At 37.6% G+C, this 27,982-nt stretch overlaps 1 protein-coding gene across 2 annotated transcripts in view; it reads right to left on the reverse strand.

Moving 5' to 3' along the window:
* cntnap5l (contactin associated protein family member 5 like) overlaps window positions 1–27,982 on the reverse strand; it is an 86,659-nt gene that overhangs the window by 46,837 nt on the left and 11,840 nt on the right. For both annotated transcript variants that reach the window (XR_014202007.1, XM_082156055.1), the window contains exons 2-3: window positions 18,883–18,993; window positions 7,588–7,781 (exon numbers count right to left, since the gene is read on the reverse strand). Coding sequence is in view for 1 of the 2 variants with exons in the window: in XM_082156055.1 (XP_082012181.1) it covers window positions 7,588–7,781; window positions 18,883–18,993 (305 nt within the window). In the remaining variant the exon portion in view is untranslated. The remainder of the gene's footprint in view (window positions 1–7,587; window positions 7,782–18,882; window positions 18,994–27,982) is intronic.

A 27,982-nucleotide genomic window follows, 5' to 3' on the forward strand; every position in this document is an offset into this window, starting at 1 on the left:
ACTCTCTCTCTCTCTCTCTCTCTCTCTCTCTCTCTCTCTCTCTCTCTCTCTCTCTCTCTCTCTCTCTCTCTCTCTCTCTCTCTCTCTCTCTCTCTCTCTCTATATATATATATATATATATATATATATATATATGTATATATATATATATATATATATATATATATATATATATATATATATATATAGAACCCATCAGTTATCAAAAAATTTTAAATACGATTTGTTTTAGGAAAGACCATTTAAATCTACAACAGGGTAAAAAATACAGACGGCCCGACGGCAACAGTTCAAAAGCAGAGGCGAGAATATCCTCTTATCATTCATAATATTATTTTTCTTATTTAACGCTCTCTCTTCATAGATACTTTCTATGCTTGGCCAGCAGTCCCTAACAATTTACTTGTTACTACTAGAAAAACTTAATTTTTGTTTCTTCAAAATGACCAGATGCAGCAAGTCAACTCAAAAGTTTTGAATTAGATCTTAAAGAAAGGTCCACTGTTGGATGGTAACGAACGACATATGTTTGGTTGCATTTAAATTGAGCAATATTTCAAACACTGACTTTCTCTGTACATCAACATCCTAGAAACAAAGGAAACAGAAAAATAAGGACATGTCTATTGATTTTTTGTTGTTGTTTTTTTTGTAGAAATGATGTTTTAATTAATAGGCAGCCAATACTATCTGTCGCATTATTAATGCCTTTATAATATAATAATAATTACATTATAATTATAACATTGAGTTGTAGATCCCCTCTTGGCATGTTTTTTTAATTTTATTTTTTATAAAAAAAAATGCATATTTGAAGTTATATTATGAAAAATATTATATAATATATATATGGTAACCCTTTATAATAACTGCATTTAATTAATCATTAGTTAAGCATTAGTAAACAGTTAAATCATAATTCATAAAGCAGACATTAATAAGCCGTTTATAAATACAGCTTTAAATGCTGTATTATTGATTTAGAAGGATATCTATAATGTGTTTAATAATTGTATTTTCATACTTTATTAATTATCAATTTATCATTTCTAAATGAAGTATAGCATTATTTACAAAGCAGTTATTTAGGAGTTGTCAGTGATTAATAAGATCACTTAGAAAGTGTGAGTAAATGTAGTAGATTCAGGGAGTTATAAAGCATTTAGTAGTGGTCAGTTCACTATTTTGTGAGCAAAAGTGAGGACTAGTTATGCCTAGTAAAGCATTTATAAAGGAGATTTAAAGACTCATTTATCTTCTAAACAGAAAAAGGAAACAAACACAACACAACACAATGATAGAGAACATAGAAACATTTAAATCTCCTACATAACTAGCATAACTAGTCCTCACTTTAGATGAGCTCACAAAAAATTGTGATCTGACCTCTACTAAATGCTTTATAACTACCTGAAAACAGTAGAAATACATGTTAATAAAGCATTTATTAACACACTAAGTAACTATTACTATATGTCTGAATAATAAGTGTATGGTGTATGAATGTACATTGAAATAGTTTAATCATTTACTCACACTTTCTAAGGGATCTTATGAACCACTGACAACTCCTAAATAACTGCTTTGTAAATGATGCTATACTTCATTTAGAAATGATAAATTGATCATTAATAAAGTATGAAAATACAATTATTAAACACATTATAGATATGCTTTTAAAACAGGAATAAAGCATTTATAATTGCATTTATATACTGCTTATTAGTGTATATTAATGCTTTATAAATGAATTAACTGTTTACTAATGCTTAACTAATGATTAATAGCGTGCAGTTATTATAAAGTGTTACTGAAAGCTCCTGAACTAAGCAGTTAAACAGCAGCTCTACAGTCTCAGAGCCTCTCTAGGACAGCAGCCATTCAGACAATAGAGAAGTGTGAACGACGTGTGTTAATGGGCCACTGCAGTTCCTGCTCCAGCCTACAGGAGCGCTGCTGAGTATGGACTTAAACACACACACACATGTAAGTCCCCACTTGGTCAAAAATTTACAAAATTAACCAGAGCGTGTTTTGGCTGATTTTAACATGTTTTAAAGCATGACCAACAGGGGACTTGAAAAATGTCCCCACTTGGCTCGACGGTCCCCTGTTAGTGAGTGTGTAACGACACCAAGGTCCCCACTTAGATAGATAGACGAGTACACACACACACACACACACACACACACACACACACACACACACACACACACACACACACACACACACACACACACACACACACACACACACACACACACACACACACACACACACACACACACACGCACACACACACACACACGCACACACAAACTCTTGAAGTTCCGCCCTTTGTGCCGGAAGCAGCAGCTCATTTGCATTTAAAGGGACACAAAAAGACTGACCCTCAAAAAAGGGACAATTTTAACATGCTGTAATACATTATCTGTGGGGTATTATGAGCTAAAACTTCATAAACACACTCTGGGGACATCAGAGAATTATTTTACATATTGTAAAAAGGGGCATTATACCACCCCTTTAAAGTAACACACAAAAATTTGACAGAAAAAAGGCCTATACTAATTTAATATCAATATATTGTTCTTTATTCAGTTCTACACAACATAATCAGATGTAACAGATTTATTTGTGACCAATTATCAAAATAAAGTAGTCCTACGAAGCTATTATTATCAGAGCATGTGAGCAGATAGCAGGATCAGTGAACGAGAGGGTAGCGTCATTTTACCAGTGTTGCCCAGCACGGCTATACACACACCATATTACAGCACAGTAGTTTGTTTTTCCGGTGAGGGTGAACGGTCCATTAGTGGAGCGTTTGGGCCGTGAGCGACGGAGAAGGGTGTGCAGCGGAACATTTAGTAGTCACTTTGAAGTTGTGCATCTTCGGAAGCGGAGCCGCTCGCAAAGTTACAAAACATGCTGTGCCAGAGTCAAACCTGATCGCTGAACACAGAGGGGAGGGGCAGCATATTTTTGGCCTTTTTTTCTCATTCGGCCAAAAAAAACCGAAAATGCCATTTTCGGCCGCTAATTTAATTTTTAATAATAAAAATACAGTAAAAACAGTAATACTGTGAAATATTACGTTTACAATCTAAAATAACTTCATCCTTCATAAACTATTCTACTATGCTGATTTGATGCTCAAATAGTTCCCTGATTAAATTAACATTAAAGTGAGGCTAAGAAAAAAAGTATATGTACACACCCGTTTTGGCAGAAAATCAGCTTGGGTACCTTTTCTGTACACATAAGTAATAAAATGTACTATTCATCAATACTGCATGAAACCCACTCACTCTAGCTCTTTGCTTGGATTGTGGATGCCTTTATAATGGTTCTCAACTGCTTTCTTCTCTCTCACATGCACACAGGAGGCAAAAGTCAAGATATAGATATAGATGAAAGCAAAGTAAAGGAGCGAAAGGTACTGTACAGCTGTTGAAAAGGCAGGTGAGGCAGGTAGAGGGGATGGTGACTAATGTAGGATTTAATTGTCAAATCGCACCACCTTCATGCTGTGGTGGAAATAAAATACTTTGTGCCAGCAGGAATAAAACCTCAGCTGTACTCCAGGCCCCAGAAAGCTCTCACATAGATGGTGGGAAAGAGAGAGAGAGAGGGATATCTGCGCAACAAAATCTTCATGTTTAAAAAAACAAAATACATTTTTTTTAAAACTTTCTGAACTTTCTTTCATGATTTCTGAAATCATGACAAAAGAATGAATCATAACAAAATTTCTCTTTGCAGAATCACCGCTGTATTTTCCTGTTCTCTTCCATCCATTAGCCTCAACCCTTCCGTGCCAATAGATAATTATTTTCAAACAGTGTCATACTTCGCGTGTAGCCATACAGATGTACATTAACAATCCAAAATCATTAATGCACAAATGCACAGTCAGAATGGCTTCGTAAATACCATGTAAGAGGCAGAATCACACCATTTGGATTTATATTGACTTACTGACTCACATGTTTACCATGATTAACAGCTAGAAGCTGGTGGGCAGTAACGATGAGAAGACCCTTATCTAATGGGCAGCGTGTTTCGGTTTAGTCAAAGTGGATGACTGTATTTTGGCGTTAAACAGATGGCATCGGATTCTGTCTGTCTGGCTCACTGGCATCTGCTTCAGCTGGCATGGCAGCTCACCTTGGCACAGACTGGCACCTCTGTGAGATGGTTTCCTCCTTTGAATGGGTAAACAAGCAAAATTCAAGGTCCTATTGCCAGTGTGTGCCCAACAAGCTCAGTTTCTCCTTTCGCATGCATCTCCTTTTGGCCACACCATAGCTTACACCAACTCGGTTGGTGACAGACTTGATATTTCAAGGTGAAAATAAACCTGCTGGAAGGCTGGAGGCTGAACAAATGGATTCCTTTTGTATTGCTATGCTGAAACTTGGTCAACCAACTGTTATTTATCATAGAAGTCACAGGTATGACAGGTATCACATGTGCACGTCTCTCAACAGGGCTTGATTGTTGCACAAAAATGTATTCCAGCTCAAATTACTATTATGTCTTCCCAGTGGACAAATATCCATCTTATTAATCAATAATCTAAAACAATTAAGCAAATTAGCAAGATGTCCTTCAGAATAATTAATGTTCAATTCAATGTGTCACCAGCATTTTCACAGTGGACTCTGGATACAGAATTCATTCATAAGTAATATTCCCTCCCATCAGTTCATTAGGAAGAAAAGCAAGAACACAAGATTGATTGACATTTGTGGGAAATTTTACTTGCACTTTCTTTTAGTCTGAAGGAAAGTGAAATTTACTCAAAATAAGAGGATGGAACTCAATACAAGATGGAGATCAGATCCATTTAAATTTCCTCTCTGTGGAAAATCACTTCACCAAAACAAGCCACTAGAGAACTGCAGGATTAATTAACATAGTCTAATGAATCATTTGTATGTGCCGCATGCACTGACAGGTCTTAAGTGACCCAGAGTGTGTTTTATTGATCTCAGACAGGGAGAATAATTTATCAACATATTCCAAACTAAATTCCATCACTGAACGCAGTTCATCATAATGCCTTGTGCTTCATTGCATCTTGCATCAATGCCACACACACGCCATTCAGATTCCTGTAATTTGAGTCAAAATATAGGCTGGAATATTTGACAATCAAATGGAGTAAAAGACTCAAACTAAAAATAAAGTTTGCAGGTGACCCATGAATTGGTAAGTAGCAATGATCAACAACTCAACACATGAATTGGTTAGTAGCAATGATCATAGTCTTGCATTATTATGGCCATAAGCAGAAGTCAAGGTGGCACTATACAGAGAATCAGTGTTGCTATCGTTACTTAAACGAAAATTATAAATGGTGGCCTGGCAACTAACTGAAAAAATAAGTAGAAGTACAAAATTACTAAAACTGAAATAAAAATAAAGCTAAATAGAAATATAAAAATAAAAAAATATTAAAAAAAATTGCATTTTTTCCCACAAATTAAGTAAAAAAAAAAGAAAAACAGCAAAAAATTTAACTAAAATGAAAATGAAAATAAAAATAAAATCTTAGATAACACTATTTTAATGGTCCACTTTAGACATTCTACTAACTATAAGTAACTTTACAACTAAACATCAACTAACTATCATTAGATTATTAGTAGACTGATCTGCTTAATATTTGCTAACACTTTATTTTGATGGTCCCCATCAAAACATTCAGACATTCTACTGACTATAAGTAACTTTGTAACTTATTCTACTAATCTGAAACCTAATACCAAACCTAACAGTCTACTACAGTCAAATATTACTCTAATGAGAGTTAGTTATAGTTAGTCAGATGTCTAAAGTGGACGATCAAAATAAAGGTATTTCAAAATAATAAATACTATGATAGTACATAATGGTAAAATAACACTGCAGAGAATACATTTTCTATAGCTATGGATAAAAAGCATATGCTAAATATTGTCTTCCCTGAAAACAGTGTTTATGAGTGTCAAGCTCTTCTTGGGTAACTACCCATATTACCCACAGTGTACTTACACTGTAAGTACACTCTACGTACATGTACTGTAAAATAAAGTGTGACCAGAATTTCAGTAGTCTGTACCAATACCAGTAAAATGTCATTGTTCTCTGTCCCGATTTTGGTACCAGAGCAAAAACTGCTCAATTAAGTACTTTAAAAAATTGTGTCCGGTTTTGTCTCGTCCGTTGGTTATCACAGTCAATCATAGCAGGTTTTCGATTAAATTGTGCATTTAAATATGGTTTTCAAACCAGAAAATTTGCAATGTGCTTAGCAGCATGAAAAACAAAAATTGTATTCAGATTGTGAATGGGTAATAAACAGAAAGCAAGAGAAGTGCCCTCCCTTTATAATCACTAAGGCTGTCAATGAGCGCGTTTACATGCACGTTCTAACCCCAATTATGTTTAAGCTGACAATGCATGTGGTCATGTAAACAAGTAAACCCGTTTTCCTTTATCGGAGTAGTCACAAACGGCTTAAGCATAAACTATATTTTTGGCCCTTCACCCCAAATTCTCCCGGCATGTAAAAACTGTTCTGTCGGTTTATTGAAGTGCGCATATGTAAAATTTGTCAGGAAAGTCCCCTTATTGCAGAATTAAGCGCATCCAAAGATCGGGCGTTTCGCTGTAGGGGATGAGGAAATATCTCAACTAACAACTAATAAACTCTTTCCTGACCCAAGAAATTATTTAAAAAAAATTCTCATCTCGTGCAGAAGTGCCACAGTTCTGTAACTGCATGAGAGGATAATATCAGTCCGTAAGTGTCCCGTTGACATGTTGGAACACTCTTCAGTTTTAATGCTTTATTTAACATCACAACAGACATAACTAATGGAATACTCAGATACACGAATGGTTACATTTTGACATCACTGCTGGGAAATAAATAAATAAATTAGTCTTGTAAACGCGGCTTACTTGCGTTGCTGGGTTATCAGTAGGCATAAACCAGGACAACGGGTTGTTTCAATAAGCTGTTTTTTTGTGAGTTATCAGCATTTTGTTTTTTACTTACTCAATATCTAAAGTGCAAGTTCACTGAATGTTGCCTTCTGAAAACTCTTACTTGTACAATGAATCTCTTATTTACATTGTGTTTGTACTGTGTTGGTTATAATGAAAGGATTCGCGAGCGTGCGTTCGTTTTCAGCGGTGTGTTAAGCAGATTCTGACTAACTTGCTGACTGACACCACTAATGTCATTGCGTTCACATCCTCAACAGATATGATTGTGATGGGCTACAATGCTTATAAAGAAACGCTGTAAATATAAACCTTTGACGCTCAGAGAGCGTTCAAACATACACAAACAAGTCTATCACACAAACGTCTATCAGCAGGTACCGAATAAACCAGGGACTGCAGAAACGTTGATATCGTCAATTTGTTTTTAGTACCAACTGGTACCGGTACGTAAATAGTCTCTTCTATTTAGTTATGGTTGGTATGGTTTCATTTCTCACTTGTGCTAAAGGTTTCTTATCATTGGTGTCCCATTATTCAAACAATGCATAATGTCTAGGCAATGTTCCAGAGATTAGCTAGACTCACCCATATCACATCCTCTTGCCTATATAGTCTCCAGGTTCGTCCAGAGTCACTATACTGTAGCTGGTAGCGGGCCACCCAGTCAGAGCTTCCCCAGCGACCCTGGGTAGCAATAGATGTGACTTTCAACCTGTCCCGTAGGTCCAGCTGTAGCCAAGGTTGTTGGTCTTTTCCATTCGGAGACCAACCCCCATCACCTACAGGGACAGATCAAGAGCCAGTGATTTGAAGAAGAAAAAAAGTGCAGAGGAAAGAAACAAGGTTTAAGCATAATTTTCCCCACAATTCAAGCACTCACTAAGATTTCATACTCCTGTTCATCATGCTGACAGGACTGAAGCTTAGTGGTCAGAGAAAAAATGAATTAAATTTGTTCCAGTAGTTTTGTGGCTCAGTCTCTCTCTTTTTGAGATAGAAATCCTACAATCCCTAGAGGAGAGTTGACAGACCTCAGTGCAGTATAATATTACTGCGGTTAAAAAAGGCAATTTGGAAATTACACAGCATATTTCTACACTTGCATGTCTTACTGTAGTTTTTCTAGTTGGTTTTTAGTTGGTTTTCTGCATCTCTTGTTCAGTACAGAGTAAAAATAAAAGCAGGTCTCACACACACTTCACATAATTCTTGGAAATATTCGTCCACCCACGCAGAGAGAACCCACCTCCTTTTCTTTTTATTTTGCCAGAATTCGGGAAACAGTACCTACAGGAAGAATACTGGCAGAGAGGACAATCTATAAATCAAGCAAGTATATTAAAGGAATTGTGTTTGATTTCTGATAGCAAAGAAATGACACACACCTTGGAATAACAATAAAGAACACTGCCCATGTTATCAAATGCAAAAATTTGTGCAGCCTGTAAAGATCTGAATCTGCCAAAGAAATTTGCTTGTTATGTCGTTCGATATGTATTGTCTACAAAAATATCATAATTATTATTTTAACGATGCATATTTTGAGTTACATTTAAGACACAATATTGTCAACAAAAAATGTCTAATTAAACCACAGCACAACTGTTTTGGTTCGCCAAGAAACACACAGCAGTGTTTGGATACTGAAAAAATCTGTTTTGAATGGATCAGTTTAATGATTGATTCAATGATTGAATGAATCTGCTGTTTGAACGAATTGTTTGAATGTATTGTTTCAATGTATTGTTTCAATAAACTGTTTGAGTTAATGACTCAATGATGACTCAACTCATTAAGACAGTTACTTGCCATCACCTACAGCCGGTTTTAGTTTCATATTTAAAGTATTGTTTTATTTTTCTATTTAAGCAGTTGTAAATGCATTCAATCCACCTCTGAGCTGCATAAAAAAGTCTGTGTAAATGCCACTTCAGATACAGCTTCTGTGCCACTTCTGCAGTGAAAATATGGATACAGATTTAATTTGACTGGTAATAGTGTCTTATTATTTTAATTGAATTTATTGATTAAATGTAAGAATTTGACATCAAAGATTATGCATCCATCAAAAAAAGAATAATTCACGGCACAGAATATGTAGAATATGAAAGGCTTCGGGAGTCAGCTGTCCATGACAGGCATAAACCAGTCAAGGTAACAGCACTAAACCACTGAGCAAAATATTGTTTAATTATCATTATTGTTAATCATTTGTGTCAATATTGCAATCCTCTAGCTCAAGTTGCTTTTAAAGAGGACATAAAGCTGGTGTGGAAAAAGGAAACCCTCAAGGTCAGGTGTGACAGGGTTGCCTTGGGGCAAGTCAGAACAAGATGGTCGGATAATAAATGCTTTATCAGTGCTGTTCAGTGACTAGGTACATATCATCTGTAAAGATTTTCACACAAGGACAGGGTGAACACTCTGAACTTGTTGGATTTTACTGTAGGCTCCATGAGAAGGCAGATAAGATTCTTTTCAGGGCTCGACATAAGCAATGGCCCGATGGCCCGGGGCCAGTAAAAGAGTATGTCGGGCTAGTTGATTGGCCATCAGCAAAACAAACAGCAAACGTCATACACAGTGGCGCGAAGAGTGTCAATGTTACTTTAGGTTATTTATAACGTGTTAAAATGTCAAAGAACTACGAGGCTGATACGAGAAAGAGGACATTCCTAGTGTCATGGAAAACACAGTACACCTGGGTGGAGAAAGGTGATGAGGGCATGTACTGTTTCGTTTGGCGGAAATTTCCAACAAAAGCCGACCGAGCCGGGACATTTTACAAGGGGACCCAGAACTACAGAAAACAGGCCTTAGATGCACACAAAAAAAGGCGCCAACATTTGCAGTGTGTGTTGGCAAAGCGGGTGGCGGAAAAACCCATCAGCTGGGCCACTTCATTACTGGACACAACGGGCCAACAACGACACAATCCAGCGGATGGTGAAGTTAATCAACACTGCTTACCATATCGTGAAGAGAGAACTCCCCTTTACTGCTTACGAGAGAACGGTCGCTCTTCTCAAGAAGAATGGTGAAGACGTTGGTTCTCAGTACCTCACCGATGTAGCATGTCGAAGGTAAGTTACTCAGCTAGCTAGCTAATATATCACCGTAACTTTGCTCATAAATGATAGATCCAAAGTGCGACTGCTTGACTTGTGTCATGAGTGAGTTTGGGTGTCATGTCACAGCTAGCAACCAAGCCACATTAACTAGCTATGTATAACATGTATATGTTTTCATGCTAGTTAATCGAATGTGTTTGTAGCTTGAAACAAGCTAGCGCGAACCGCTGATTAGCTAGCATATGAAGTAGCGGCCCAAGATGGCGACCGCCCGTATACGTGAACAGTATAGCTAGTCTTTCTAAACAATATTTTCTAACTTTTGTCTGTACCCTTACAAAGTTCTCAATGCTTCGGTTAACATGTAGGGACCCTCATTATGCTACCGTTGAAGTGTTGTACTATTTTTAGCCTTGTTAGTGGTGCAGAAATAGTGATTTGGTTTTACTTTCCAAGTGCCCCGACCCCCGAATACAAATGTTGAAAAAAAACAAAAAAAAAACAGAGATAATAGGTGAATAACTTAAATAATCCTAATATTGTAGTTGTCCTAACTTTTCTTTTGTTTATTTTTAGGTTTGTTGATGTTATTTATAGAGAGCTGTGGGAGGGCTGTGTTGCAGAAATTAAAGCAGCACATTTTTTAAGTATTCTGTTAGACTCATCTACTGACGTGAGTGGCAGAGACCTGGAAGGGGTTTTTGTCCGTGTATTGAGCTGTGGACATCCAAAGAACATCTTTATTGGTGTAGAGGAGCTCCAACACGCCACAGCGCCTGGTCATTTTGCTGCAATGGCCAAGCCTGCTACCAAGCCTGGCTATTGAATTTGATTGTGTTGCTTGCTGTGTTTTCACTTGTTGAGTAACGTTACATCAATAACAAGTATTTCTCCGTCTACAGCATTGGATAAGGCAGACATATCCCAGTGGAAGGATAAGGTAGTGGGCTTGGGTACTGATGGAGCTGCTGTGTGGGTTGGGGGGATTGGGGGTGTTGCCACACTTCTTCGTGCTGAAGTTCCCCACCTGATAAATATCCAGTGCCTAAGCCATGGCCTAGAGTTGGCTGCCATGGATGCTATGAAAGACCAAGAAAGAATGAGAAAGGCAAGTAACAAGGAAGTAAAAAGCCAACCTTCAGCAACTTCTGTATAGTAAACTGAGAAAATCATGTCCTACATAAACCCAACATGTTATGTGCTACTTAAGCTAATTTGTATAATTATCATACTCCTATAATTCTAATTCAGACATACTGACATACTGAAGGGGCTGTATAAACAGTATCATCACTCTCCAAAAGCGTGGAGAGAGTTGAAAGATCTGGCAGATGTGTTCAACCAAAAGGTCTGGAAGATGACCAACTTGGGAGGGACAAGGTGGCACCCACACAGGGAGAGGGCACTCAGGGTCTTGTTGAAAAACTACCCAGTATTGCTTTCCCAGATGGAAAACACAGTGGAAGCAAGGCTAGTAATACATTCCTATTTCCTAGGTAATCATACTTAATCAATCTCGGTCAACATTAATTCTTATTTGGTTGTTTACATCAAACAGATCAGCAAGTGCTGAAATGATTGGACGAGCCAAGCAGTGCCTTCAGGTGTTGAAAGATTTTCAACACCTTCTCTTCATCATGCTGGTCCAAGACGTCATAGAAGTCTTGAGTTGGCAAGTTTCTATTAAATATAATCTGTCTGATCAGTTTATTTTCAATTTAAGTTGCAGTGTAGTGTACCTCAGTTGAGTCATGTTTTCATTATTGTAGTCTGAGTCTGAAGCTGCAAGAGGATGGGCTTACCCTGCCAGAGGCACTCTATGCCTTTGAAACAGCAGTGTTGAGGCTGACAGCCATGGAGATAGAGGCAGGAAAGTGTGTGGAGGGCTTCCTAGCTGAAACCAAGAATGGAACCTATCAAAATGTTGAGCTGTTGAGGTTCAGGGACAGCAGAGAAGAGTTTTCCAAGTATATATTTAAACAAGAAGGATTACATCATTTATTTTTAAGGTGTTAAATTCTGAGACATTATAATTAATTATTAGTATTTTTTTCTCCAGTGTGAAGCGGACACTCCTGCGAAGTGTGATTCCCAGGCTACAGTCCCGATTCAAGGGGGTTGAGTCTCATGAGGTGCTGCAGGCTGCAGCAAAACTGGTGGATCCTCGCGAGTGGGCTGCTGACCATCAAGAACTAGCATGCTACGGCAGGGACCACCTTGCCACGGTCTATGATCACTTTGCTAATGTCCTTGCCCGGATAGGATGTGACCGGGACAAAGCACAGCGTGTGGAGTGGCCTGCTGCTAAGGTGCTGATCAAGTCCTTATCACAGAGCCTACAGAGGAATGCTTGGCAAGACTTTTTCCTGGATAATGAGCGAAGGAGTAGCTTCTCCAACCTCCTCCTCATTGTGGAGCTCATCTTGGTCTTGCCTCTGTCCACGGCAACAGTCGAGAGGGGCTTCAGTGCCATGAAGCGTACAAAGGGCCCTATCTTTGTACACCGACGCATGTATCATTCCTATTTTGCACCCGCGCAAAGTGCGCTTTTCCCTCCACAGAAGCACGTCGCTAAACTAGGGAATGAACTTGCGCTCCCTGGGCGGTTCAGCGCAAAAAAGGAGGTGTGTAACGGCGCAAACAATCCCTTTTGCTATTTTGCTGTTCCATAAAACAACTGCACCACTGACCAGAAAAAACCTAGTCTAAAGTCAGTTGCGCATTGCACGTTGTTCATTATGCTATTTTAAGGGCGCATGCTTGGCCATAATCAATTTAGCGTGTGCACAATGCGCATACACTTTGATTCTCTCATCTAAGCAGCAGTTTTCATTTTTGCAAATCATACATTATTACGATAGATAGATAGATAGACAATATAAAAGCATACATCTAGCTTACACATTTACCCAAATTATCATACGCCTGTTTAACCGAAGTTAATTTGTGTGTGTTTCTCCATCCCCAATGTCACTTCTCTGTGTTTTACGGCCCTGACGAGAACGTTGCTCTCCTTGGCTGTGAACCGCTCCTGGCGTGCGTCTGGCAAAACCGCCGTTATAATAGGAATCCGCTATAGAATAAGCGCGCCTGCTCTTAAAGGGAATTTGAGATGACGCCCTGATTGGTTTATTTCACGTTACGCCCAAACCACACCTATGAATAATGAAGCTACTTCAGACCAACCCCTTTTAGATTTGCGCCGGGCGCAAGAGTCATTTATCCCGCCGGGAAAATAGCAACAGCGCCCAAGACCCGCCCACAAAGTTACTTGCGCTTTGCGCTTGACACTTGCGTTTTAGATCGTTAAAATAGGGCCCAATGACTGACTGGAGGAACAGCTTGAGTGTTGAAATGCTGAAGAGCTTGCTCTTCATTAGCTTGGAGCACTTTAACCCCATGCCAATAGTGTAGAGGTGGCTCATGGAGGCGGACAGAAGGAGTTTCCAGTGAATAAAATGGACCGCTGAGGGAGAGAAAGGGAGGGGCCCATGAAGATGTCACACTGTGTTGGAGGTTAGGGTTAGGGTTTTCTTTCTACCCTGACCTGTCCTGGTTCCTGATGTGGGCATTCTTCTTTCAGAGTTTGTCCTTGTTTGCTACAGTTTTTAAATAGTTTATATAAAAAGCTCACTTTTTTCTGATGCTTTTCTTTGTCATATATGACAATAACTTGCATATCATTGGATAAGACCATTGCAAAAAAAAAAAAAAATCGTTTAATTGAGAAAATAATTTGCAGATTAATAATTTTTTTAAATAACATACTTCTTTTACGCTTACCTTATATGGGAGTTCACTTTTACTTCCTTTTATGTTAACAATTTAAATGTTTGTCATTAACTGTTGGAAATTAATTATTTTAATTTCAGTAAGGCAACTGAGTTGAAAGAGTTGCATGTACAAAAACTGGGAAAACTATAAGTATGCAAATAGTGAAGAGGTGGCTCATGGAGGCGGACAGAAGGAGTTTCCAGTGAATAAAATGGACCACTGAGGGAGAAAAGGGAGGGGCTAAGGGGAAGAAAGGAGGAAAAGTGGAATCTCTTAGTAAAATGGATCCCTGTGAAAACCACAATATCTCCGTGTTGGCGAGCCTATATTCATTGCAGGAAAAATTATATATACTGCAATAACCATTCATAGTTACAATGACAATTTGGTTATTTTTGCATGTCTCCAGGGGCTCTCTCTTAATTCCTGTACTCCCTTTGCTGTATTAATTTAATCCTAATGTATACAATAAATACAGTTTAATGGAAAAGTGCTTTTCCTTATATTTCTTTCAGGGCCAGTAAAAATATAGAAGGGGCCAGCAAAACTCTGATCTACTGGCCCCGGCCTTAGCATGGGCGGTTTGTTTAATTTTTTAAATAATTTCCAACCTGACATAAATAACAGACACAGACATAAATGACAACTTACAGATCTTGTATTCTAATGACAATCAGAGACAGATAATAAATAGATGGATAGATCTAAAGATAACATTTGGTATCTGCACACGTTTGGATCAGGCTGGCAGTGACTGGGAACGGGCTGCCTGTCTGTGTCTCACAGTGAAAGAAAACCTCCTGCTGTTACTAAGAAAGAGGCATGATGAGAAAAAGAAATGCCTTGGGGGTGACACGGGCAAGCCGCCATATCGTAGCCCCACTTATTACCGTTAGAAGACAGTGTTAAAGGAGAACTTGGTAACTTTTTTAACTTAATAAAACTGTCTAGAAATCATTTGGATGGTTAAACAACCTGTTCTGGTGATATTGGTGACTTTCCCCGCTCCCCCCAGCGTTCCCAGGCGGAAAACCAACCTTGCAACTTGCGCACTGCCGTCCCGGCAAAGTGAAATTGGAAGTCTCGTGAGAAGCGAGAACTAGAACGAGAACGAGCGCGAAACACAAATTGCTTTACGGCAATTCGACATAAACACACACGCATGTATGATGTATTACCAGATTACTCACCTCGGTAGACATAGCTCCACGCGATACAGTTGGCTTGCTCCGATCAAAACAAACGCACATGAGCAGCGGTAGAGAGGGGGAGGAGGCCGCCGCAAGTGAGTTTTTTACGACTGTGTTGTGAAATATACGCCCCCCCCACAGCTGTAGGGGGAGCTCGTGGGGAAAACATGCGACAACAAAAGGGAAAATCAGCGAAGAAGTGACTAGAGTTCGCTAGAGTTACAGAGTTCTCCTTTAATCCAAAAAGTTGAATCTACTACCAAGTTTGGTATTGTGATAATTTGCGAGTGCCACCAAGCATCATAAGGAAGTTCTTGGAGTGTGTTTGGCCCATGAGGTCAAACAACTTACAGTGCACAAAACAACGCTCTCAAAGGGCCTCAAAATAAGCTGGTATTTCTGGCCTGTCTATCCTTAACTGCCTAATTGGCTGGGGAGTTTTCTCAAGTGCTTCTTCAGACTGTAATCAGCTGCTGATTGTTAGGCTGCATTAATCAAACTGCTCTTCACCTCCCTGAAGTAAAAACCACAACACGTTTGCTTAGTCATAATTTATATACCTCGTGCTTTGCCAAAGCTCAGTCTGGCAAAATACTTTGTCTGTGAGTGTTTTGGGATCATTAACCTGTTAAGCTGCAACGCCAATTTTGAAAAATCCCCAGAAATGACATACCCAAACTGAAACAGATACAGTTCATGAACCCTTTGCACTAAAAGCACAAGTATGATCTCATTTGAAAGCTGACACCTGGTAGTTTATTGTAAATGTAGAATTAATTATTGTCATAATGAAAAAAACATTTTTTAAATAGCTTCAAAGTTTTGTAAAGTTATTAGAAATTTATTTTTATTAAACATATTCATGAAAATAAAATTGAAGTGGGCCCTGGAGCAATCTAGAAATGCACTGCAGCTAAAGACATATGTGTGACCATGTTATATTTAAAATCTGAAAATGATAAGTCTAAAACTCTGTATTTGGTTAAATGTTTTTCAAGATCATGTCAAATTACTTTATTTTGATTAGACTCTAAAAATGCTACTGATGTTTAGCCATCATCTAAGTCATCTATTCAGTCTATTGTCTCTATTGTTTTGTGGTGCAAACGAGCCCCATTCAGTCTCAGTCTCCCCAGTACACATTCACACACCTCTCCAGCCTGGTTATGGATCTAAATATGCATATCTTTTGTCTGCATTATAGTTACTAACGACTGGCTATTCATAGGGTTTCAATCCCTAATTTATTTTATCAAAGTTCTCACTTATATTTGAAACTGTATCAAATGCACTAAAACATTTCAGAAAAGCATTACTATTTAGAAAAAAAACCCATAAAAGAATAACTTCTAGGTGACAGGTGCACCTGAGCTAGCTAGCATGTTAGCTTAGCACACCATCAATACACGACCATTTATGAGATTAAAACTATGTTTGTGCTTCAAACTTATTTTATAACGCAAGTCGATTGTTTTAAATAATCTTCTGTGATCTAATTTGGCTTCAGATAAAAAAAAATCAGAAAGAAAATATATTATTTATAGTATGCACTATGATAAAGTCTATATCGATTAGCATTACATTATAAATATAATCTATTATTATAAAAATACCTGGCATTGCTTGAAGAACACTCAAATATCAAATATCATTTGCAATCATGTTTATTGTCTTCAAAACGACTATATCTGCATATTACAGCGATCTCTGTGTTAGCTTTGTGTGTAGCTGCTATCAGTGACGTCCTTGAAGGTCACATGATTATGTCTCTTCTTCATGTTCCATATGGAGTATTATTGTGCATATAGCGCCCTCAGGCTATAGGTATGAATTGAAAACACAGCACATCTCAGTAAGAAGCGCTCATAATGATTACATCGACGCATTTGGGTATAAATTCAATAAATATTATTCCTGTCTATAGAAATATGATGTGAATCTATGAGAATATATCAATATTTCTCCAAGTCTGCACATTTTTGAGCTAAAAGCCCTGAGGGACGTTGTTTTGTGAATCGCTGTCATGACAACAGCACGGAGTTTTTTTTTCTGAATGGACCAGCTGACGGTCATAATTCATATTAAATGTATCAACGCATTTTTCCATTTCATAACTCCTGACACAAAATAAGACATAACGGTCACTATAAGTTTCTCAGAATACAATAGTTGTCAAATACTGAAACTTGAGTCTTATATCTTTTTAATGATGTATAGTTTGTCAAGGTAAAACATTTAATCTGATAGTAACTTTGAACTAAATAAATAAAAAAACGCTTCAGTGCGCCGACGCACTGGTGAGGGTTAACAGGTTTTAAGCAAATCATGAGCAGCCATTATACTCCTTCTGGGTTTGATCCCGATGGTTTTTGGGGCTGTTGTTGTTCTGGAAACCTCAATCCACCAGCATTTCTGCTGAAAAGGGATATAGTTCACCCACAAATAAAATCATAATTTACTCACCCTCATGTTGTTCCATTTTCCATGTTCCACTTTTTTCAATTAGGACTGACTTTTCTGTGTCCAAAAACCCACTGAGATAGATCTCAAATCAAAATATCATATTTTACGTACCACAGAAGAAAAAAAACTCACACAAGTTTGGAATGACTTGAGGGGGGTGACAGAATATTAATTTTGGCTAAACTTTCCTTTCACTTTCACTTCACTTTCATGTAAGGAAAATCTTACACCGTGTCCTAAGCAGAGCCCCAGATATTACACGACTACAAGAAGTGACACAATCAATCAAAATCACAGCCAATTAGGAGAGTGTGTGGGCGGAGCCTCTCTGCAAGCGCACTGCACTCGCAATGAAATGGTACATAGATTATAAAATTAATATTTATTACACCTTATAACATTATTAAAACTACATACTGAGAGACTGAAATAATCTTTGTCATAGAATACACTTGATTGTTCACATTTTGTTCACAGTCTTGTTTCCTTTCCTTTGTTTTCAAGATCTGAGGTGAATTATTCATTGTAGCTTTCAGTAATAAATGCTTTTAACATTAAATAAAGAAAAGAATCGGTACATGAGTCTATCATTGTCATACCTTGTAAGGTGTTGTTCCAGCTGCAATGTCACGGAAATATAAAAAAGATGCCTTTTAATCGCGTGTCGCGGCATCGCATCAAGTCGGGTTAGGATATGGTGTTATTCAAAAAGCGAACCAGTTCTGTATTTCCTAAAGGCATTGTAAGACTAGTAGATCAAAGAGACCATTGGTCCCAATCTACTTAGGCTTACACTTCTTTTGGAAAATACAGACCTGGAAAAGAATAGCTGTTGCTTGAGAATTAGTTAACACTGATTTGAATATTCAATGACACCGTCATTAAGAGGAAAAACACCCTTTACAAATTAAATATGATTACCAAAAGAACAAGTTTCTAAACTTCTTTCAGTTCCTTTAGCTTCCTTTGAGTCTATATTTACATTTTGAGTGGTTATAAATAAGTTGCATATTGTCAGTAGAGATTTATGTTTGTCTATGTGTTGTCACGCTTAAGAAATTACCTCTAAAACATTTTCAAATCTTGCTTCAGGTACAGCTAATCACCAGAACTTTTCACATCAGTACTGTTCATGGATGACAGCGGACTGTTATATTCCCTCCAATGAAAGTATATAAAGTCTTCAAATACTTTTTTGCAGTGTTTGTGGAAGCTAAATCGCATTACGTTAGGTATTCATATGAAGAAAAAGCTTTACGTCAACACTTTTCCTGACAAGGACAAATTTCCCTTCTGCTTAATTCTCTAGTCACATAAACACAGACAACTGGATGTTATTTGATACAAACAGGGCAAGAGAACATGAAGACAGGAGCACATACCATCTCTTCTGTTGAGTTTAGAATAGTGTGGTGACCTCCTGTCAGAAAATTTTGATGAGTTCCGGAAGGAAGTTGGGGGTAGTGATGTCATCAGAGGCTCTTCACAGTAATCTGGTAAAAAATAGAATGAAAAGTTGCGTTAAAAACCAAACAAAAGAAGCGTTTGTCTTTAGTTCTTTATTTGAAATGGAAAACAGTTAAGGGTTTTTTCAATTATATAAATATTATCATCTGATTTTTGTTTTATTGTATTATATGATTAATTAGTTAAAATACTGAATATTATATGACTTTCAATTTTATTGCAAGACTTCAAAAGTATTGTTTTTGCATGCACTAAATATTAACTCAAAACCTTTTGTTTTACTGGACACAATTTACAAAAACAAGAATTTCAGCTCATTAATGGGGTTCGAATCTGAAACAAAAAAAACTCTTTTAATTGTAGTGGCATAGTTTAATTGTGCAAGGTGTGATGTAAAGACATCTGTTCTCTGTAGAGACGGCCAGTTTGTGAGAGTTAACTAAAGTCTTGAGTCTTGCAAGCTGTTACATGTAGTCTGGCTTTCATCCGACTGAATTGTCAGTGCTGGTTTGTCACTGAACCCGGCCTATTTTTTTTAAAGAATTCACTTCAACAGGTTTCATGTTTGAAAGTATCAAGGTTGTCAGGAATTTTATACTCATCCGAGATTGTGAGTATTATAATAGGAGTAAAAAAAAAAAAAAAGGAAGGTTCAGAGAAGGTACATTTTATTATCGGGTATAGTATGTGACAGCACAAGTTGAATCAGAGTGTTCATTCAAATCTTGTCAGTTCATTACAGCAGTGGTAATTTTAGTCGAATTTTTGCTCAATGTGGTTGGCAAGAATACCCATTTGATAAAGGTCAGGACCCTTTTCAGTTTGGATGAAAGAGACTGAAGAAAACATGTCTGTGGCCATCAGTCCGGATGCTTTTAAAGCAAGGAATGTACAACCAATTGCAAACTGCTTCTTTATATATCACCATACAGACATTATACAGATAATCATACAACTAACCATCAACCACCACACTAACTGCTTCTGTACGGACAAAGACTGAATGCCCAGGAAGTTCATGCGAGACCATACCAAAGGTAAGATTATTGTACTTTAAAGGTAAATAACATGCCGTAATTTGCTTTTCTTGCATCCTTCAATGGCCTTCTCGACGGAAACACACAGATCAAAAGAACTCTAATGAACCGCAGCTCGACAGCCCAAACACATTAGTCTCAAGCTTCCAGAATATGCATGTATCGTCAGAATAACAAAACAATGAACAGCAGGTTAGGGAACCATTAGCTGTGTCCAGGGAGCATTTTAAAGCTCTCTCCTGTTTCAGCAGCGTAAGCACTTTGCAGCACTCTCCATGGACCAGGGTAAAAATATATCCTTATTTAGAGGGCCTTTGCATTTGTGGCAACATTTTGCCTGGCAATCACTCATTTGACATTGAATTGCCTACTCCCAAGTTTGACGCTCCCAATAGCCATCTCTCCATCTCTTTTGTTCTCTACTCCTCAATCTCGCCCATCTTTCTGTTCACCCACTCTTCATTTTCTGTTTTTCCTCCTCCTTTCTCACCATCTCACACGTACACACTCCCACTTTCTCTTCAACTTAATGAGAAAAGAGAGAAGTCTCGCCATTGTGAGGGGGCTCACATGTGTTATTGCCACCATAAGGGAGCCATAATCTGAGTCAGCAGTGCTCTCCGCTGCATCAGAGAGAACAGCTGCGGCATCGTCCTTTCACTCTCAGCTGAGCAAATGACACACAGCACCCCCTTCAGATTTACTCCTACAGTAATAAGTAGCATTTTAAGAAAGTTCACTGAAGAAAGTGATGAAGTGTCCTACTAGATGTTCTGCAAAGTTTATCTGAGGTTGATTTGTTTGCACTGAAATACAACCTCAGAGATTGCAAATGATAGACCTGACGTTTATGTGACACCCTCAAGGGTATGACATCATTTGATGAGGACAACAAAATATTTCACGTCTGAATTCAGGACCTTATAAATTTCACTGAAGCACATAATTCAGAACTTTCACATGTCCTGAAAGTTATCAGGCCCTTTTTTGTGTGTGTGGGAAATTAATAATCAGGCAGTGTCAGGATTTTAAAAACACTGGAGGTCTTGTTGACTCCAGCAATATTTCTAACAGGATTTTTTTCATTAAACAAATAATTTCCCAATGGAGTGTCTAGACCTGAAGATGTTACAGATGATAAGGGCACACAAAATGTGACTAATGTTTAATTACCGTAAGCACAGACAAGGGAGGGACTTACACAAACTAATAATCCCACTCAGGATTTTGAAACATTACATGTGGAGTCAACAAACGAACAAGAGCTAAGAATAGGACGATACTCTGTGAAAACTGATCCAGCAGGCTTTATTCAGATGCTTGTTGACCCATTTTGAGAGAAACTGACAATCACCACAAAAGCTGAGCAAGTGAATATTCTTTGAAATTCTATACATATTTTACAGATCCTGTCATATATATTTAACTATGCATTAGCCTCATTCAAGCAACCCCTTTAAAACTAAATGACTAGCTTTATATTTCAAAACATGGCTGATACCTTCAAACATATATTAATAAGTAGTTTTATTACAGTTCTTTATATGAATAATGCAGACGATTCCTGTCAATTCTGTTTTTCTTCCTAAGAAAGATATCAAACACATTTATTAAAATATAGACAGTTGAACCTAGCAGAAAAACAAGAGGTATTTTATCAACACAAACCAATTCATTGACGGATAACTTCAGAGCAAACGTGGGCAGGGTCTGCCACTGTAAGCCGTTTCGAGAATCTCTGAATCCATATGAAATGAAAATTCAGCCTATGTTAGCTGTTATTGATCTTATTGTAAAGGTTTTTTTTTTTTTCAATGTGTATGTTTCATAAAAAAATATATAATTCAGTAGAGTTCCAACGCTGCTTCAAAACACCTGTCTGTAATTAAGTGTTCCTCGAGATCTTATTTAGCTGGTACAAGCAGAACTTTGCAGTATCTCCAGGATTGGGCACCGCTGATTCAGCCAAAATAATGAGAACCCATCCCACTAAATAAATATCCTAAACAGTCATTACAGACAATTGAACTATTGAGCATTCAATGGATTTGGTTTATGTGATATCAATTCATGCTTAGCATTCATACTGAAAAGAACAATGAAATGTTCTTCAGAAACACTGTTGTCAATCCACCATTGTTGGTGGCTTCATAAGTATCCTCAGCTGGAACACTTTCACCTCATCAGCCAATCAAAATGTGCGCTTTTATCTTTCATAAAAATGGTTTATGGCCCTTCATGGTTAAAACAAAAGCACCTCTCTTCAAGCCCCGTCATCTACAGGAGCACGTCAATGACCTTTCGACAAAAAAACAAAAAAAAAACCATCTAATTGTACGTTCTCCCTCTCTTTTAGGCATATGCACATGCACACGTTCACATCACAACATAACAATGACAGAGACCACAGTAGAGTAAAGTGTTTGCCTAGCAACTGGCATATAATTATATTTTTCCATGACAAAATAACCCTGGGAGCAGCAGCATTTTGAAGTGGCTGAATGACAGACATTATGTGGAATTTTAGGACTAAGAAAGGTGGCCCTGAGTCAGTGATGTCTCAGGCAGGTCTGTATCTCTGATGCACTCTTCATTCTGTGCTGGAACCACACATGGTCATTGTTCAAAAGGTCAGATATTATTACTGTGCATCCTCAATGTGTCCTGGGCAAGAGTGCTTTAATCATGTGGTCCAGGGGGCACAGAAAAGAGAGAAAGGGGGCAGGAATGGCAAAGAGAAATGAGAGGAAGAGAATAAGGGAATGCTGGTAATAAGAAAGAGTATAAAGCAGGGATCTGCAAGGAACTTAGGAAAGTTTGCCGTCATTGGAACACGGAGGTGTAATCATTGGAATGCAAGCAATAACAGAGGAGAGAGGAATATTATGCATATAATTTTATTTAGTTGTTTATTTTAGAAATGCTGAAGTCAATCATATCTGCACAAATCTTTCAGCAATCCTTCTTTGTAATCACACAGACAGTTTTATTGAGTTATAAAGCTTTATGGGAAGCCAAACACTCCAAAAGTGGGATGAAACTGCAATACACAGCAGAACCGCACAGTGCGAATCACTGGAGAGTGGATCTGTTTACACTCACGGCCCACTGAAGAGCGCAGAGATCCGTTCCATTAACTTGCGCAAACCAGAAACTGATCTGCAAACAAAAAGTGGAACGCTCTAGTAATGGATCTACTGTCCTGTGGGTCGCGCAGTCCTACTCGCAGCAACAGCAGTGCTGCAGCAATTACACACTTTGGTCTTCTGTTTTGCTGATTTTCGCACACAAAGTAATACTTTGTAAAACAAAAGGATATTATTTCAATAAAGCATATTGAATACTACAGTGGCCCTGCTTTTCACGCAAAATATTTCACAAAAAGCAGTTCGATTTCAAATTATTTAAAACAATTGTTTAAAATGGAGATAAAGTATTAGGGGTGCGGAAAAAAAATAGATTCATATATGAATCGCGATTCTATCTTATACCGATTTGTATCAATTCACAAATTTCAAAAATCGATTTTATAAAGTGTTACACTTCATTAACTTCGCAGAACTACTTAAAGTTACTTACAGTTATTGACGTTAATCGCAATAAGACGCGAACAAGGACTTAATGCGGTGTTCGCGCTGACGAACACACAGCCGAAGTGTACACACAGGTGCCGCCTCTCACATGCATGCGATCACGAATTCAGTTCTCTTTCACAGCTACACACACAATTATGTCAAAATGCACATCATGTGGACTGTGGAGCATTCAATGTAAACAGAGTCGGTTATGTCCTACACGAACGAAAATAAATGGGAGAAAATTGGATGTGTAACTATATCAGTGCATTCATTCTTAAAGGGACAACTAGCAGCCTCACAAACTGTTGCTATGGAATGATATTCCGGACATTATTCAAAAGCAATTGCAAATTGTATTTGCAATTGCGTTTTCAATTTGTGGACGCATAAAATGTGACAATCCAAACGCAAATGCAAATCACGCATTACCGTTTGCATTTTCGTTTAAGCGAACGCACAGTGACTGCCAAATTTAAAATGGAAATGCAAAGTCTGTTTGCAACTGTGTTTCCCATATCTTACGAGTCTTGACCCTGTCATATTTAAATAGCAATTTCAATTACCACGTCTGCTTTTTCACTTTCTCAGCGTCGCGTACGTAGCCAGCCAAAACTCAAATGGAATCGCAATTCCCTTAGTATTTCCATTTCCGATGCCTTACACGGAAACCTGTCAATCAGTGTCAAGGGTGGGATTATGCTATGGGGCGTGTTCGTGTTGGGACGTGACGTCACTCACAGTTGACCGTCAAGAGGTGATGCCCTGAACAGACGCCGATTTATTGTAAACAATGGAGGTAGTTAGTTGGTGAAATTGTGGAAGACCTTATGATGCTCGTGCAGCAAGTTGATGACAGTACATCCTCTTAAAGGGCTTTTGTATAATATTGGGTTGAATAAAATGGGAAGAAAACCTAAACAAATTTCAAGGTTCACATTTAATTCAGTAGGATTTTTTTTCCTTCTAGACCTATTATACTGTCTATCGCAGTCAAATAAGAAAAGTAACAAAAAACTGTAGACCACAATCAAATCTATGCACATATCGAATATTGACCTTAAGAATCGATTTGAATCTCGTGAGGTACCAAAAGATTCCCACCCCTATAAAGTATTACTAAAGAGTCCAAATTGATTGATAGTTGATTTTATATATACATAAAAATAAATTCAGCTGGTCAAAATCAATAGCAAAATTGGCTCAGATAAGTTTTGAGAAAAGCTTTTTGTCACTGTATGCGATGCAAATTTCTACATTTTTAACTGTAATTTAAGTGTACAAAAACTTTTTGGGTCCACTGCATATTGGTCTATATTATATAACAGATTTAATTTGGAGGCTGACATGTCAATTCATGTAAAACAGGTTCCCGACTCCTGGTATAGAGGGATCACAGGACAGTTTTCAACAGCTGTAAACAATGCAGGATAAAGTGAAAGAGAGGAAGTGATTATGATTATCTCAGAAAGGACAGGATGTGCTAAACACCTCAAGCATCCAGGTCTAATGAACGTACATCACGTCATAGAGTTGTTTAGCCCACACTGCTCTAAGCTATTTATAGCTTGCGGGATCGATCACCCATCTGATGGGCCGCCACGATAGCGCTGATTAAGGTGGGAGATTAATGGCAGATTAACTGGTTTCCACAGTGTTTCCGCCAGGCATTGTTTAAATCATCTCCCAGCGGAATGACAGCAGTACTTGCAGTGTAAATAGGATCTTTGATAAGATTGCCTGACAAATAACTCTGTTTGGCCCTTTAGATACCATTATCTGATGCACAGTATAATAAAATTCTCTGAGATTTAAACCACAGAAATGGATCTGAAATCTCTTTCCAAAAACTGTGAAAGGATAGTGGGCAAACAGACATGAACTTTTTTTTAAATATGACATTTTTAACACTTTAAAATCTAATTTTTGATCTCTAATTGAGATCTAATGGTCCTGCTGTGAGACAAATGGATTTTTAAAAAGTATTTCACATGTTCTCTTAATGTCAATGATAAATCACAATAATTATAATACAATTTGAAAAATGCTATTTAAAGATGTTTTACATGGAATCACATCACAGGACAGGTCGAACTGAGCAATGAGCAGCATTTTTATGACAATAGATTCTAATGATATAATGCCATTTTTCATTTCATTTTAACAAAATAATTATTTTAATGACATCCTGATTGTGTTCTGTTCAGTGGTCAGGCTGGGGAAGGCTATATTTCTATAATTCTTAATCTAAATAGCATGATGAAATTCAGTTAGATTATAAAAATACATTCTTCTTCTTCTTTTCCTCCTTCTTCTTCTTCTTATTATAATAAGGGAGAGTAAAAACATACTCCAACTCCAAGTGATCTCATCAAGCTCTCTCTTCCCTGATTAATAACTCCTGGCCTTAAAAAAAAAAAAAAAAACCTTGACAAGCAGAATTATGAAAGCTGAAAACATGTTATTTGTGTGTGCATGTTTTTTTTTTTTCCTGTCTGAGATGTGTCATTTGGCAGGCGCTCTGTTTGTATTTATCCGATCCTGAGCCGTGGCCTTAATTTCCCCTCATCAAAACTCGGGAGGATTTTGTTTGTCCTTCACTTTGCTTTAATCTCTGTAAATCCCTGCCTGCCTGCTTTGATCTTCATTTGTGTGTGACTGGGAGGGTCCTCTCACCATTTGTTTGTGATTGGGAGGGCCCTCTCGCCAAACTCCCCCACCTGACCGGATCCTTAGAATATCAGATCCATCAAGTTCCTCTAAGATCAGTACAGAGATAGACCGACTAAAAGCAAGAGACAGAAAAAAAGAGACTATATAGGATAATGCCCTCCTATCAGAACCTGTGGTCTAGGGCAGTGATGTTTGTTTTTTTTACCAAGAAAGAGATTTCAAAGGAAGGTAAACAAAAATGTCTTTAAAAAAAAAATCACTTAATATTACCAAGAACTGCACAGGCCCAGCAATATGCTAAATTATTAACACGACAAAGGCTGAATAGCAAAATTTGCAGGAGCTAAGAAAATTGCCTGTAAAAATCAATGGGACACTTGTGGATGTGAAAACCAGTCTATTGGGACCTTAATGTGGGAACACAACATAACAACTATGTCCCTTTTAATTAAATACGATATTCTATGAGAATCCCTGAGATGCAGCAAAACAGAGTGAACATTCATCAAAATAGAAATGGTGCTGTAACCTTTATAAAAAGTAACTACAGCATCTAACAACCTTGAATATACATTAACACGAGCAATTCTCTGAGACAGTATATGACACCAAACACGTCTTTCTGCAGTCAGTAAGCCCACCTTGCTTCACTGATCCTCTGAAAGTTCACAAACACAGCGGCTATTAGGACGACACAGACTATATGCAGCTCTGACGTTATTGGCAGTGAAGAGCAATTTAAGTGACTGTAGAGGTAATTGAGTTGATTTAGAAAACTCAAGATTCTTGTACTTGTCTTGGATGTTTGGAGAAAATAAATAACCTGTAATATGTAAACACCACCAAATTATAATGAGCAAATTGTGAACAGTTTATGCTGACTCTATTTATTTAATGTAATAAAGAAAGTTAGTACTAGTTACTAATGATGATAACTACTAGTGCATGTGTTTGTTCAGTATGCATTCTCTAGATATGTCAGTCATATTAATTGTAACACCACCCAATAAGAGTAAAACATTAAGCGCACAAATAAATTAATATACTAATACTTATAGGCCTAATCATTTTTGTTTATTTCCCAAGAGAAATAAACAATGTCAAGATGAGGTCAATGATGAGGAGTCAGACACAGTCAAATCAAAGACATTACAGTACATCTTTTTTTCTTTCTTTTTTTGACAAATGCATCATGTACATCCAGTTTTAACAATAATTTCTTGTGAATTTGAGTAAGCATCTGGGCCGTCCTGCAGACAACACTGATTGGACCCTCAGCTTTGGGGTCAGCAGAAAACAATCACACTGATCTCTTGGCAAGCTGAATTTTGATTATTTCAGATGTCAGTGCCTCACAAATCTTCCACATATTTTTACACAGGGCATTTTGTGATTATTTATGATCATCTGCTGCTGGCATTTCAAACTTTTAGTGCTTTGGATCATAGGTGGAGTGGGGGCAGACCAGAGCCAATGATTTTGTCTGAATATATATATATTGCACTTGTCAATGTCAAAATGTTCGAGATGACTAATCAAATCAAAGAAGGCGGGTCTTACGGTCTTACAGTCACTGTCACAACACAACAACAGTTCGTGGAAAGATGTAAGTAGATGTAAGTATAAACAACTGTTTTACGGTACAGATGTGATCGACAGTAATAGATTAGCGAAGCAAACTTCTCAACTCTTTATGAAATTTTGCCAATTTGAATTGAAAGATTCAATTG

This window comes from Leuciscus leuciscus, assembly GCF_965113295.1.
Source record: "Leuciscus leuciscus genome assembly, chromosome: 23".
Taxonomy (NCBI): domain Eukaryota; kingdom Metazoa; phylum Chordata; class Actinopteri; order Cypriniformes; family Leuciscidae; genus Leuciscus; species Leuciscus leuciscus.